This window comes from Diabrotica undecimpunctata, chromosome 8, assembly GCF_040954645.1.
Source record: "Diabrotica undecimpunctata isolate CICGRU chromosome 8, icDiaUnde3, whole genome shotgun sequence".
In the NCBI taxonomy this organism is placed as follows: Eukaryota; Metazoa; Arthropoda; class Insecta; order Coleoptera; family Chrysomelidae; genus Diabrotica; species Diabrotica undecimpunctata.
This window is the reverse complement of record NC_092810.1, coordinates 140695835-140708941: the sequence shown is the minus strand read 5'-3', so window position 1 is coordinate 140708941 and position 13107 is coordinate 140695835. Positions and strand designations below refer to the sequence as shown.

The 13107-nt window shown below is 30.7% G+C and overlaps 2 protein-coding genes across 2 annotated transcripts; one reads left to right on the top strand and one right to left on the bottom strand.

The window, feature by feature from the left end:
* Positions 1-517: 517 nt before the first annotated feature.
* Positions 518-7709, bottom strand: Bx42 (Puff-specific protein Bx42). Its single transcript, XM_072541198.1, has 4 exons — positions 6808-7709; positions 1737-1988; positions 1154-1550; positions 518-883 (listed from the first exon to the last, which is right to left on the bottom strand). Exons 1-4 carry the CDS (start codon positions 7580-7582, stop codon positions 697-699), a joined length of 1611 nt encoding a protein of 536 aa, XP_072397299.1. The 5' UTR covers positions 7583-7709; the 3' UTR covers positions 518-696.
* Positions 7710-8483: 774 nt separating this feature from the next.
* Positions 8484-9468, top strand: LOC140448624 (gamma-secretase subunit Aph-1-like). The gene has a single exon (XM_072541722.1). It carries the CDS (start codon positions 8617-8619, stop codon positions 9343-9345), a length of 729 nt encoding a protein of 242 aa, XP_072397823.1. The 5' UTR covers positions 8484-8616; the 3' UTR covers positions 9346-9468.
* Positions 9469-13107: the final 3639 nt, after the last annotated feature.

The following is a 13107-nucleotide window of genomic DNA, read 5'->3' as shown; positions in this document are numbered from 1 at the left end:
CTAAGCATCTCTGTGAGAGAACGTTCATTGCAAACAGAGCCTCCCTTGTACCCAGCCCTTTTCTGAATCCCATCTGAGTGTTACTGATGTCTACGTCTAATTTCCTATAGATCCTATTATGGATTATTTTCAGGAACAGTTTTAGAGCATGACTCATCAAAGCTATCGTACGATATTCGCTGCATTCCCTTGTATTTGCCTTTTTTGGCAGTAGTAAATAAGACTTACAATCAATTTAATTATACTACCAACGACCGGTTTCGCATACTACAATTTGCTATGCATCTTCAGGTCTAACGGTACCTGGTAAATTCTTGTACCGGCATCATTTAATTTACCAGGTACCGTTAGACCTGAAGATGCATAGCAAATTGTAGTATGCGAAACCGGGTCGTTGGTGGTATAATTAAATTGATTGCGAGTAAGCCTTATTTTATTTCTTTTCGCCTATTTGAAATGGATTCACACAGGCAACACATTCACGAATTACTTGTAGGTTGTAAATATATAACCAATATTGTATGTTGTAGATATTTAATTGTAATCTTAATTCACAAAAATTACCTGACAAATGTGTTGTTTAGTTTACCTATTAAAATTAATGTCAATATAAAATATAACTATTTTAAAACAATTTAGAATTATTTATACCTATATTTAATATATAAAGGTTTCACAAAGAAAATGTAAAAACTTCTATTCTCTTCTTTTCCTCTTATCCCTGTCGTCCCTTTTTTCAGGTTCTTTTCTTTTACTAGCTCTTTTAGCTTGCGACAAGAACTGATCCAATCCGAACGGATCCTCTTCTTTTTCAAATTGTACAGGTCCTGATCGACCAGCTCCAGAACGATCAGTACCCCCAAATTCTTTATCTGGTACAAACCTAAAACAAAGAAAAAATCGTGTTTCTAATACTGTGTTAATAAACTATTAATTTTAAGCTACTTTATTAAGGTGTATAAAAAAAGCAGTTTTGAATTGATAAAAAATTAGTTAACAAGTTTTATAGTTTTTGGAATTTTTACTTCAATAGGCTAAAATCATTTTCTATTAAGAGTTATAACAAAAAAATATTCGACAATTTTGTCCATGCATGTATATAATAAAACTTGTATAGAAAATTGTGCAATAAATAAAAATTGAAACAATATACCTATTAGTTCTAATAGCTTTTTCAATGTCTTCTCCACCATACATATCTTTATCAATATTTTTACTTGGTCTGTAAATGTGATTTGCCATGGAACCTCCATCTCTCCAAGGTTTATCGTAGACATTATATGCTTCATCGTCTCCATAGCCGTGCCCAAGACCCTGAGCCTGACCAAATAATCTTTGATCAAACTGAGTTTCGTTGGATGTAGCACCCTTAGCTGGCATACCAAGGGCGATTTGTTCCGAAATATCTCTTTCGCGTTCTCGCTGAAGTTTACTGCGCTTATCGGGAGCTGCCCGTGCTAAATTACGATCTCGAGCACGCTCTTTATGACGATCTTGACGAAGCATGTCTCTTTCATGTTCTTCCTCGTCCACACCTCCCTTGGAATGACCTACAATTTCAATACTTCGAATTAAATATTGAAAATAAATAAATTGAATATTCAGATAAACAGATTTTATAGACCTGGGAACAAAAAGAAATAAAAGCGGAAAAGTTTCAAGAAAAAAAAATGAGTTTGTGATATCTCACTTTTTCGTAAGGTACTAATAAACTTCACTAAACAAAAAACACTTACCTGGAGCCGTTTTAATTCCAGCTCTCTCGTCTCTGGCCCTTTGGGCTAATTGACGTAGATGTTCTTCCTTTGCTTCTTTTTCTTTTTGGGCTAGTTTCTTTTCTAATTGTGCTCTAGTTTCAACTGCTTCTCGAGCCTTTCTGTCAGCTATATACAAAGCTTCTGCCAGTTTGGCAAAATTTTCATTAATATGTAGTTGCTGTAGGCCTCTACCATCAGCTGCCAGTCTTTTGTCCAGTGGCACAGTGTAACCTAAAAAATTAAATTTTCAACTATTTTATTGATATTTATTACACATGATATTGGGTGAATGGATATTTTTAATAGTAAACATGCTATACTTAAATATACAAAAATGTTTTAAAATTACTTTTGGAAGAACAAGAGAGTTTGTAAATTATGATTATTGTATAAATAATGTACCTTCACGTACATAATATTAAAGATTTAGGTATAAATTTTGATTCTAAACTAACTTTTAAATATCACATTAACGAAACTTCAGCTAAAGCTTTAAAAATTTTGGGATTTATTCTTAGAAACTGTAATCAGTTTTCAGTACAAACTTTAAAAATGTTATACTGTAGTTTAGTTCGATCAGTTTTGGAGTATGGTTCTCTCATTTGGTCTCCTTCATATAACAGTGACATCTACAGTATCGAGAGAGTTCAAAATAAATTCTTAAGGGTATGTGCTTACAAAATTGGTTTTATTAGACATCAATACACATATGATGATATACTGTCAATACTAAATATCTCATCACTACATGATAGAAGATGTCAAGCGGATTTATGTTTCCTTTTTAAAATTATAAATGGATATGTTCAAGATCCAGAGTTACTAAGTTTAATAAATTTTAATGTTAATACTAGAAGAACTCGTAACACTGAGATTTTCAACATTCTATTCCACATTACGAATTATGGCCAAATGAACCCATTACAAGAATTTTACGAACTGCCAATGAACACAGCAATAGTTTAGAGTTATTTGGAATATCTACAGCAACATTTAAGAAATCATTTGAGAAATTTTGAGCATTATTTAATAACTTAAGCTACTACTTTAATTGAATTTTGTTTGATTTTAATTTTGGTTTGTTTTTTATTAACGCAACCTATATATAAGCTTTGTAAAGGTTGACATCATATTTCTGTAAAAATGGTATATCCGTTAATTAAATAAATTAAATAAATAAGTATTATACAAAATAAATAATGACATCCAATAGAGGCGAAGCTTCCTCAGATTTATATGTAAACTTTAATTAGTATCCATAAAGCATAATAACCACTCCGTTATATTACACATCTCCTTCCTTAAAAACTCTTAATGTGGTTCTAAGGCCACATATGTTAAGCTCAAACAGAAGCTTATTCACCATGGTTTATAAGTCAATTAAGAAAGGAAAAAAATCAAATATTTTTGGACAAAAAATGGTAGTCTATTTGAGAAAATCTGAGGATTCGGAGCCTGACTGATGAATTCATTATGAATTTATATTCATAATGAAGACATAATAAAGAAACAAATATAGGTCAGTGACAATTATAGTAAGATTTTAAATTAAAAATGGCAAATGAATGTAAACTACAAAGCCAATCTATGTTAGATAAAGTTCAATGTAGTAATAGTACTGGGTTTAGTATACAGTGTAGGTAAAAGTTTATGGTCAGTATAGTAGAATTTAACAGGATATCTAACACAGATATAAAATCATATTTTCAGCAAATAGACTTATTTCCGATCCAGCTTATATGTAAGAAACAGCGGCAGGGTTGCCTTATTACATATTTGAATTAAAACATTGAATTGATTCGAAAAATTGGCGATTGCCATTCAAAACTGGATGATGATATTAAAAATGAAACACTAATTGACACAAATACTGGTACAAAATTTCTTAAATCCATGAGAAATTTACAGATTCGAATTTTTATTTGACGAAATTGTAGCCTAATTTCCAATAAAACAAGATAATTTTGGCAACATCGCCATTCGTCCGTTCGTTTCAATGGTAAACTGCATACAAGACAGGCCGAACGCTATGCTATGTATTCCTTTTTGGAGGTAACCGCGTAAGTGTGAAGATAAAAATTTGATATGCCGACTGTTTATACAACAGAAGAGCAGGTACAAATAATAAAATGGTACTTTTAATTTATTTATTATAGCTTTTGAAAATAGGCCAATACCTATAGAAAAAACTGTATTGGCAATTATTCATCAATTTGAAAAGTTTGGCTGTACTAATGGCAGATGTAAAAAATGCTGCCCATCAGATACACCTTGTCAAAAGAAAATTTCTCAAGAACGAGAAATTAGAAAAATTCAAGTTTGTGCATTGGCTGAAGCGACGCCGTGTTGAAGTAAACAAATTGCAGTTTAAGTTGATTTGAATGCAAAAACAGTGAGGAATATTTGGACATGAAAGACGTCATGCAAATAATAATTTTTTGAAAAATATTTTGTTTACAGATGAGTCCTCCTTCACAATTCACAAGATTCACAACATAATCCATCCATTGTACGTTATTGGTCTCAGGAGAATAAGCATTTTAGTGTGTCTGTGCGTAGTAGTATTTTAGAAGTATATTAAGCAGTATCCACAAACATTGAATGTTTGGACTGGAATTTTGGGAGACCATATTATTGGTTCTGTTTTCATTGGAGGCAATTTAAATGAAGTCAAATGTCTCCAATTACTGCAAAATCAAATTATTCCTGCAATTCATCGTCTTCAAATTAACTTCAACGAAATTTGGTTTCAACAAGATGGCTCTCCTGCACATAATGTAAAAGCCATTAGAGACTATTTAGCGTTCATTTTTGCTAAACGTGTCAGTACAGGCGGTACAATAAATGGCCCCCTCGATCACCCGACTTAGCTCCTCTAGATTTTTATTTTTGGGGGATGCTAAAAACGAAATTGTACAGGCATTAGTTCGAGCGAGCCACCAACTTGGAGGAACTGAAGGAAAAGATAATCCAACTTAGCCAAAACAATCGGCAGACGAACTTAACTCCATGAGAAATGCGATGTATAATAGATTGAACATTTAATTACCTAAAAATTTGGTTTAGAATTTCTAATTGCTTGGAATAGAATTTAGAAAAGAATTGGTTTAGAATTTCTAATTGTTTGGAATTATTTTTAATTTAAACAGTAGTGCTGGAATTATTTTTTATTTGATTTCATTTTTATAGAACAAATTTTATACTTTTCTACTAATTTTATCTTTTTTTGTTTCATTTTTATAGAACTAATTTTTATTTTCACACCTACTACCTCCAAAAAATCTAAACGAAAATATGGTTTCAAAGATATTATTTGGAAAATACCAAATAATATCTTATTTTTAATTAAAAGTTGTAATTTTTCGTCCAGTTTAAATGTAATATAAGACATCTACTCCTTCCTAATGCTTTACTAGTACTATCTTTATTTATTATGCTTTATAAAAGATCAACCCACTAACCCATGCAATATGCATGGCATGCCAAACTAGTTCTGTTCTGATCGTTACCACAGTATTAAAATCAAAGTGTTGTTACTTTAACAACGCGACATTGCCAAATAATTTTGTATGAAGCTTTTTTATTGTGGCGTCATAATGCAGTTTATTATTTTTATTGGGAATAAGGCATAATGTGACTTTAAAATAAGCTTATTTTGATGTTTAGATTTCCAATTTGGAAATCGTACTTAAAATACAAAACATTAATAAATTTTATTTATATAAAACAATTTCCGAAGTCGAAATCAAAATGTTAAATTAAACTTATTATAAAGTTATTATGGTATCAATGAACCAACTACATGATTGGTCCGGAGTGCTAATAGCCTACCAAGACAAATGGATATTTTTGACTCCAAAATTAGTTTGTTTAAAAAACAACTAAAAAGTATCTTACAATAAGTTTGTGGTACATCTGTATTATTTTTATATGTTTCTATTATTCTGAGGTGCTTGTTATTTTAATAATTTATTGTTGTTAAGGTGTAACTTTGTAAAACTTGTGATTGTTATTTTAATAATTTATCGATTGTAAGATGTAACTTTGTAAAAATTGTAAGTAAATGGATGCCGTATATAAATAAATAATAAAGTAAAATTGTGGCATATTCCCAATAAAAAACAGTAAGCTGCCATTTAAGTCAACTCACCCAAATTTGAATATCTTAGAACATTGTTCAAATGCTAAAAAGACAACAGGTCAAATAAAACCAATAAGTTTGACAACACTGAACTTCCCCTCTTTTATTATTTCCACTAATGCATTTTCGACAATATAAAGGGCGGGTCTGATATACCTCTCTCTTTTTAAACAGGTTTTTTTTACTCCATCTCACCTAAGATCCATACTGACCACAAACTTTTACCTACACTGTACTTTACTTATATGCTCAATCAATGAGACATAAGATTCTAGAACTGGAAGGATTGGTAATTAAGTTGAATAGACCAGATGTAATTGTAGTGGCTGAATATTGGTTGAGAGCTGGTAAAGAACCATATTTTAATGTGGTGGTGTTAATATTACCCTCAATCCAAAACATACAAAAAAGGCAATAACAATTCATGAGTTACAATCTCATAATTCTACATTCAATAGAACTGAGGACATATCTAATCAATTAAATCAATATTTTGCACATGTAAAAAAATCTCTAGCAAATAACATACCACCTCCATCAAAACTTCTAGTAAATATAAAGCTAAGAAAATACATATTTGAATGGCAGCAAGTCTCAGAAAACTGTATTAGAGAGGTCATAAGGCAATTAAAAAAGGAAAATCTCCAGGCTGCTATGGCTTTGGTGTGGATGTTATTAGAGAATTTGCAAAGATGCTACCAATTATGTCTAGATTAGGTAACCTCTCTCATTAAGCTCATTAATTAATAAGGATTAATCCTTAAGGATTAAGGATAGATAACTATGACTGTTTTACCAGAGGCATAGTGCAAAAGAATCATCAAATAAAAAGTCACAAGAGCCACAAAACCTAAATTTGCGTTAATCTAACCTCTCTTCACATTGTGACCACTAAAATGGTTTACTTACCTTTTGCGTTTTTCCAGTTGGAAATACATGGAGGTATTTTCCATTCTTTTTGTTCTTTAACTGTTACCCGCCTGGTTGGACTATGTAAGACAGGTGCAGGAGGTGAAGGGGGACCCCTTGGAATTTTTTTATTAATTTTAAATCTGGGAGGTTCCATTGGATCAACTTGGGCATCTACAAGTCTGATAACTCTTTGTTTTGCTCCTGAATTAAAAGCAGCACCTTGTTGTGATGGAGTATATCTAATAAATTCAGCTGGTGCTAATTTATCAGCAGCCCTAACTGGCATAGCCGCTGCTATTTTAGAGTTTGTAATTTTCATCAATGCTTGCCTAGTTCTTTCTGTCAGATCATCAATTTCTTCTTGGTCTGGTTTTTCAAGACTAGGATCATTTTCATCTACTACTTCTACAGGTAATAAGTCAGATAATTTTGAATACACTATTTTATCTTTACCGTGTCCTTGTCTAGCTATGGCATCGTATTTAACTTTACCATCAGATCCCAACTGAACAGCTAAAGCATTTGAAGAAGCATCTTTCTTTTTACCCATATCCAAAGGATATTGGGCAACATGAATTTCTGGAAAAGCACCTCCATCTCCGAAATCTGTTACACTTCTGGGAACCCAACCACGTCTTTGACCATACGGGGGTGCAACATTTTGGGTGCTTATTAACTGTTTAGAGGATAAAAATGCTGATTTTTTGCGTCGCTCATCATCGCGGTCCCAAATTGATTGTACTGGTGCAGGAAGAATGCTTGATAGTTCCATGCTTTAAACAGAACTTTTTTGTTAACTAAATATAATATATTAAATCAAACAAACTCATTGAAAAAATGATTACAAGTAAATATCTTCCTCTAATTCTGCCAGTAGTAGGAAAGTAGAAAATCAATCAAATGTCAAATGTCACTTCTGACACAAGACTTGACGTCTGTGAACGTGAACTTCACTACTAAATTTCCAGGCCTGAACATTACACGTTGAAAGATTGCCAAGCTGTCGAATATAAGACCTATTTACATGTACAATAGTGGACCTTTAGCAGGAAGAATATAATTATTAAAACTTATAATATTTAAAAGTAAAGTTTCTATACTAGCGTTTTCTATATTATATGCTAAGGCGAGCGTCACGGAAGTAGTACCACGAAATAGCGGTCAGAATTAACAGTTGGAAGACTCCATTTATGTGACTAGGAGTATCCGTATACAACATGTAAACTTTTTCAATTTTATTAAAATCTATAAAAATATAATAAAATAATAAAATTATTTTATTTAATTTTAAAAGTATTTAAATTTTAAAATTACAGAAAACATAGTATAAAGCTTCGCGGTAATTTACAGTACCCTTATTTGACCACTTTTTGAATAAATAAGTGAACAATACAGTTTGTTTTGTTTATAAAACTGAGGCATGCTTTAATATACAAAATATGCTTAGTGTAAATCCAATATAGATCACAAAATTAACGATAACGAAACTACTAGGAAATGTATATTTAAAGTAGTTTTGGCATGTCCATAACATATTGATTCAAAATGCGAAGATAAAACCAAACACTTAACGCGAATTTGGTATATTTTATATCTTTGGCGCTTAAAAATTGCATAGAGTATTTTCCCATCTCTAGTAAGAGTGAATCATTACTCTGTGAGTCATTCGACTTACTTAGTAATCGTTCGGTTGTCATCATTTTAGAATCGATATCACTTCTTTATTTTTTGTTAAAATTAACCAACAACATATTTACAGAAAATGTATTTGTAATTTGTGAAGTAACAAAAATTAATGAAAATAAAATGACCGTTGCCGAATTTTTTGGATGTACGTTTATGGCCTTCGGGCCACCTTTTGCAATGTTTATTTTTACAATTGCCCATGATCCAATAAGAATAATAATTCTTATAGCTGCAGCATTTTTCTGGTTGGTGTCTTTATTGTTATCATCAATTATTTGGTCTGCGATACCATTAAAAACGCATCTTGAATTTGCTATATTTTACACTGTTTTGTTCCAAGAAGCTTTTAGATTTGCAATTTACAAAATATTGAGAAAAGCTGAAAATGGCTTGAAGAAAATTACTGACAATAGTACAACTTTAATTGAAAATAAACACATATTAGCTTATGTAAGCGGCTTAGGATTTGGAATTATGAGTGGTGCCTTTTCCTTAGTTAATGTTTTAGCGGATGCAGTTGGACCAGGAACAATGGGGTTAAAAGCTGGAAAGGAAACATTCTTTATAACTAGTTCATTAATTGGTTTATGTTTTATTTTACTGCATACATTTTGGAGTGTAATATTCTTTCATGCATGTGATAATAGGAACTATTTACATTTGGGATATGTCATAATTTCACATTTAGTTGCCTCTTATCTAACATTATTAAATAGTCACTATGAATATTGGGGATCAATTACAACTTTGTATGTAATACTCACATTTACAGGATGTGCAGCATTTAAAGTTGCAGGTGGGACAATTGCTTCATTAGTAAATGGGCTTAATTTTAAGGCTATTGTTTAGAAAAATATGTTATTAATAAATATTTCAACTACTAATGTATTTATTACATTTTATTTCCGACTTACTGTATTATATTTATTTATATTTGTATTAATATAGAAATAAACAAATAATCAAAACTTTTGATTTGTTTATTTTATTTAATCGCCTTAAATTGTGTTAGTTGTAAAAACACATTTTTTACAATCTCTATGTTCATAATACTATGCAATTATGAATATTCAATATTTATGGAACATTTTCCTATACAGATTGAAAACTATCCTCAAAATAAGTAATTTACCTCTATGCTATTGTTTTTAACAAGTTGTTGAGTCAATATTACGTAAAACTTAAGATATTTTATCAAATGTAAACTAAACCCAAACCATATACGCTGTTGAACAAGCTTTAAAACTAAAATGGAGATGAGGTGAACTTATTCAATATAATAAAATAAATATCAAATGGTATACAATTGAGATATAGTGATGATATTAAGCGAATTGCAGGCTCGATGTGAATAAGACATGAATAAATGGTTAATAATGAGAGACATCTATATTTATAAAAAAAAATATCGTAACAGGCTGTAGATATATAATATATAATGATTCCTGGATAAACTTTATATAAGAATAAAATTTCTATTATAGTGCATATAATTTTTTATCTATATTTTTTGAACAGATTTCGAATTACAAATTAGTTGTAGACTTTTTACTATTTATTACTAATATTTCTTTTAGCTTTTATTCACTATATGGCTGCTACACAAACAGCCTAATGCTTAAACAAATTTTACTATAATATGTATTGAAAACCCAGAAAAAATATATGTTTGATAAAAGATAATACTTTGTAACTGTTTAGTTAAATTTGTAGATTAGCAATTTATTATTTTGTTCTATTGTACAAATTCATTTAAATATAAAGAATTTAATATTACATTTTTAATTTATTAATGATCAATTCGCATCAGGTATATTAGGTGACATACCAGCTAAAATTCTCAAAATTGGAGGACATACACTGATAGGTAGTTTTCATAAAGTAATAATAGATGCAATTATATGCGCAATCTACAAGAAGGAATACAAACTCAGTTACAAAAACTACAGAGGCATATCCTGACTCTGTGTGAGATGTAATAGGAAAATACCAGGCAGATTCAGACCAGGATGGTCTAATATTGACCAGATATTCATGATATAGAAATCCACCAAATCTTTGTAGATTTTCCAAGAAACTTAGAGTCCAAAACAGAGATGGACTCTGTTTAGTATATTTATGGAATATGTTATCAACAAAAAGTCTATAAACCCAAAAAAAATATTGTTTAATAAGTCTAAACATATGATGATGCACACAGACGATATAAACTTGATAGACTGAACCATAAGAGATATCACAGAACTGTGTGTGGAGCTTGGAGAAAATACGAAAGAAATAGGGCTGTGAACGTAGATAAAACTAAAGCCCTAATACAAGCAAAGAAACAATGAAACTAGTAAAATTTGACAATAGACGACGCAAATATTGAAGTTTAAAACAGCTCACATACATGTGCCACAATGGTATATATAAAATAAGGTTCAACCACGAGTTATATCAATATTATAAAGAACCCTCTATAGCAAATTATGCAAGAATATAAATATTGCGCTGGACAGGTCATCTTAACAAATAAGAATGGTTAATATCAGAACACCTAGTAGAACGCTTAGTGGATCTATGGTGCGATGTCGGCCAGTAAGAAGACCAAGGAAGAGGTGGATAGACGAAGTAAGAACCGATGCGATGCTAAAGTGATATTGAGGGTGGTTAACTGGAGGAGAGCAGCCAAGGAAAGGTATACTTAAAGGCAGATGCTGGGGAGGTCATGTCATGCTTTGGGCGTAGCGTAATTGACAAAAGTGAGGTATATTAGTTGACAAGGGGGAGTGAGTAATATGGATCAAGGTATTTGAAGGTGAATTTTCGTCTTCCACTCTACCATTATATGCTTCAAAAAAGTCACTAGATTATCATCAACTTTTTATATTTTCAATATATCTATAAGCTATTCATGCGGCACTGAATCAAAGGCCTTCTTGTAGTCAATGAGGGCAGTAAAAAGGTTCCTTTTTTTGGTGTATGCTTGGTTGGAAATGTTACTATTATCCAGATTTAGCCATACGGCTCACACTCCCTCTAAGGGGAAAATTCACTCATCCCAGATACCTACGGTATCAAAAGGATTGAGGTGACCATGTTATTGTTATTTATGGAGATCAACACTACCCGGGAAAAATAAGAGAAGTAGAAGAAAATAAGGCGTTTGTTAGTGTTATGATAAACATCAACTTTAATTCGTGGAAATGGCCAAATAAGGAGAATGCAATATGGTATGATCATACTGATATTGTGGAGAAGATCAACGAACCAGCAAGTTTAAATAATCGTAGAATGTACAGAGTTCCAGAAATAATAAAGTTTTCCTGTTTTAATTAGATATTTGATTAAATTGGTAATTATTTAGTAAGCCGGAACGCCTCAAAAATGCCAAATTTTTTGTGGACTTAGCCGAAAAAGTGAAAAAAATCTCAAATTTTAATGTTTTCTTTGCTTTAAACTAGTAAAAGTGCCCAAATAATCAAAAATACAGAAAAAATAACAAAAAAAGTAGTATGAATAAAAAAAAATTACATAAAAAGCAAAGAAAAGTATATATACATGTCTTAATAAAAAAAAAACGTAACTAAAACATATTAAATCTCATTGTTTTTTACTGTTAAATTATGAAAAAATGGGTAAAATTGTTTAAAATAATCAAGATTTTTAATATTTCAAAACAATATGGCGGCCATGCGCAAGAAGTTAAATTTTATGTACTTTTGACATTGTTGCCAGTTTTAACCTTTAAAAGATCTAAAAATTTCATGAAAATTACCTTAATTAAAACAGGTGGATACAATCTTAATACCCACGTGCAAAACGAGTTAACCATCGTCTTATTTTATTATTAAAAATGTAAACTAAAAAACCAAATCTAACCTAACACTGGTAAAAAAAAGCAGTAATATAAATAAATAAAATGTTATAATATAATTAAAAATCAAAATTTTTATATTTCATAAGAAAACATGAAATTAAAACTAAACCAACGTAACCAAATCTAATCTAACGCTGGTAAAAAAGCAGTAATAAGAATAAAATTTTGTATAATTAAAAATCAAAATTTTTATATTTCATAAGAAAACATGAAATTAAAACTAAACCAACGTAACCAAATCTAACCTAAAGGCAGCTTTACATCTAGGCTATGCAAGTCTCATGCTATGCAAGTCCGTCTTGCATGGCACATCTCTTGCCTAGCTTGACCTTTTTACATCTGAGATACATTCTGCTGAGATATTTCTGTGCAATTTTACAATTTTAGATCCCACTTTCATTGTTGCCAACAGAGAAAATATTTATCAATTTGAGGTTATTTTATTTTAAATAAATATAATTAAGTACTAAAATAAATAATATAATAAATAAATATACACTATTTATGGTTATTAAAAGGGCGAAGGATGTCAACCAAAGAAAAGAAAACATTGTTATTGTTGAATATTGCTGTTGTAGCAACAATCAATGCTGAGTCAAACCTTGGTTGAATGCAGGACTGGGAAATTTGAAGTTACCCCAAGAGTTCTTGGATGCTAGAGACGTTCAAAGTTTTAAAAACTTTCTTCGAATGAACGAGTCCACTTTCCTTAAGCTCCTGGAAAAAATTAATCCCTTAATTCAGAAAAG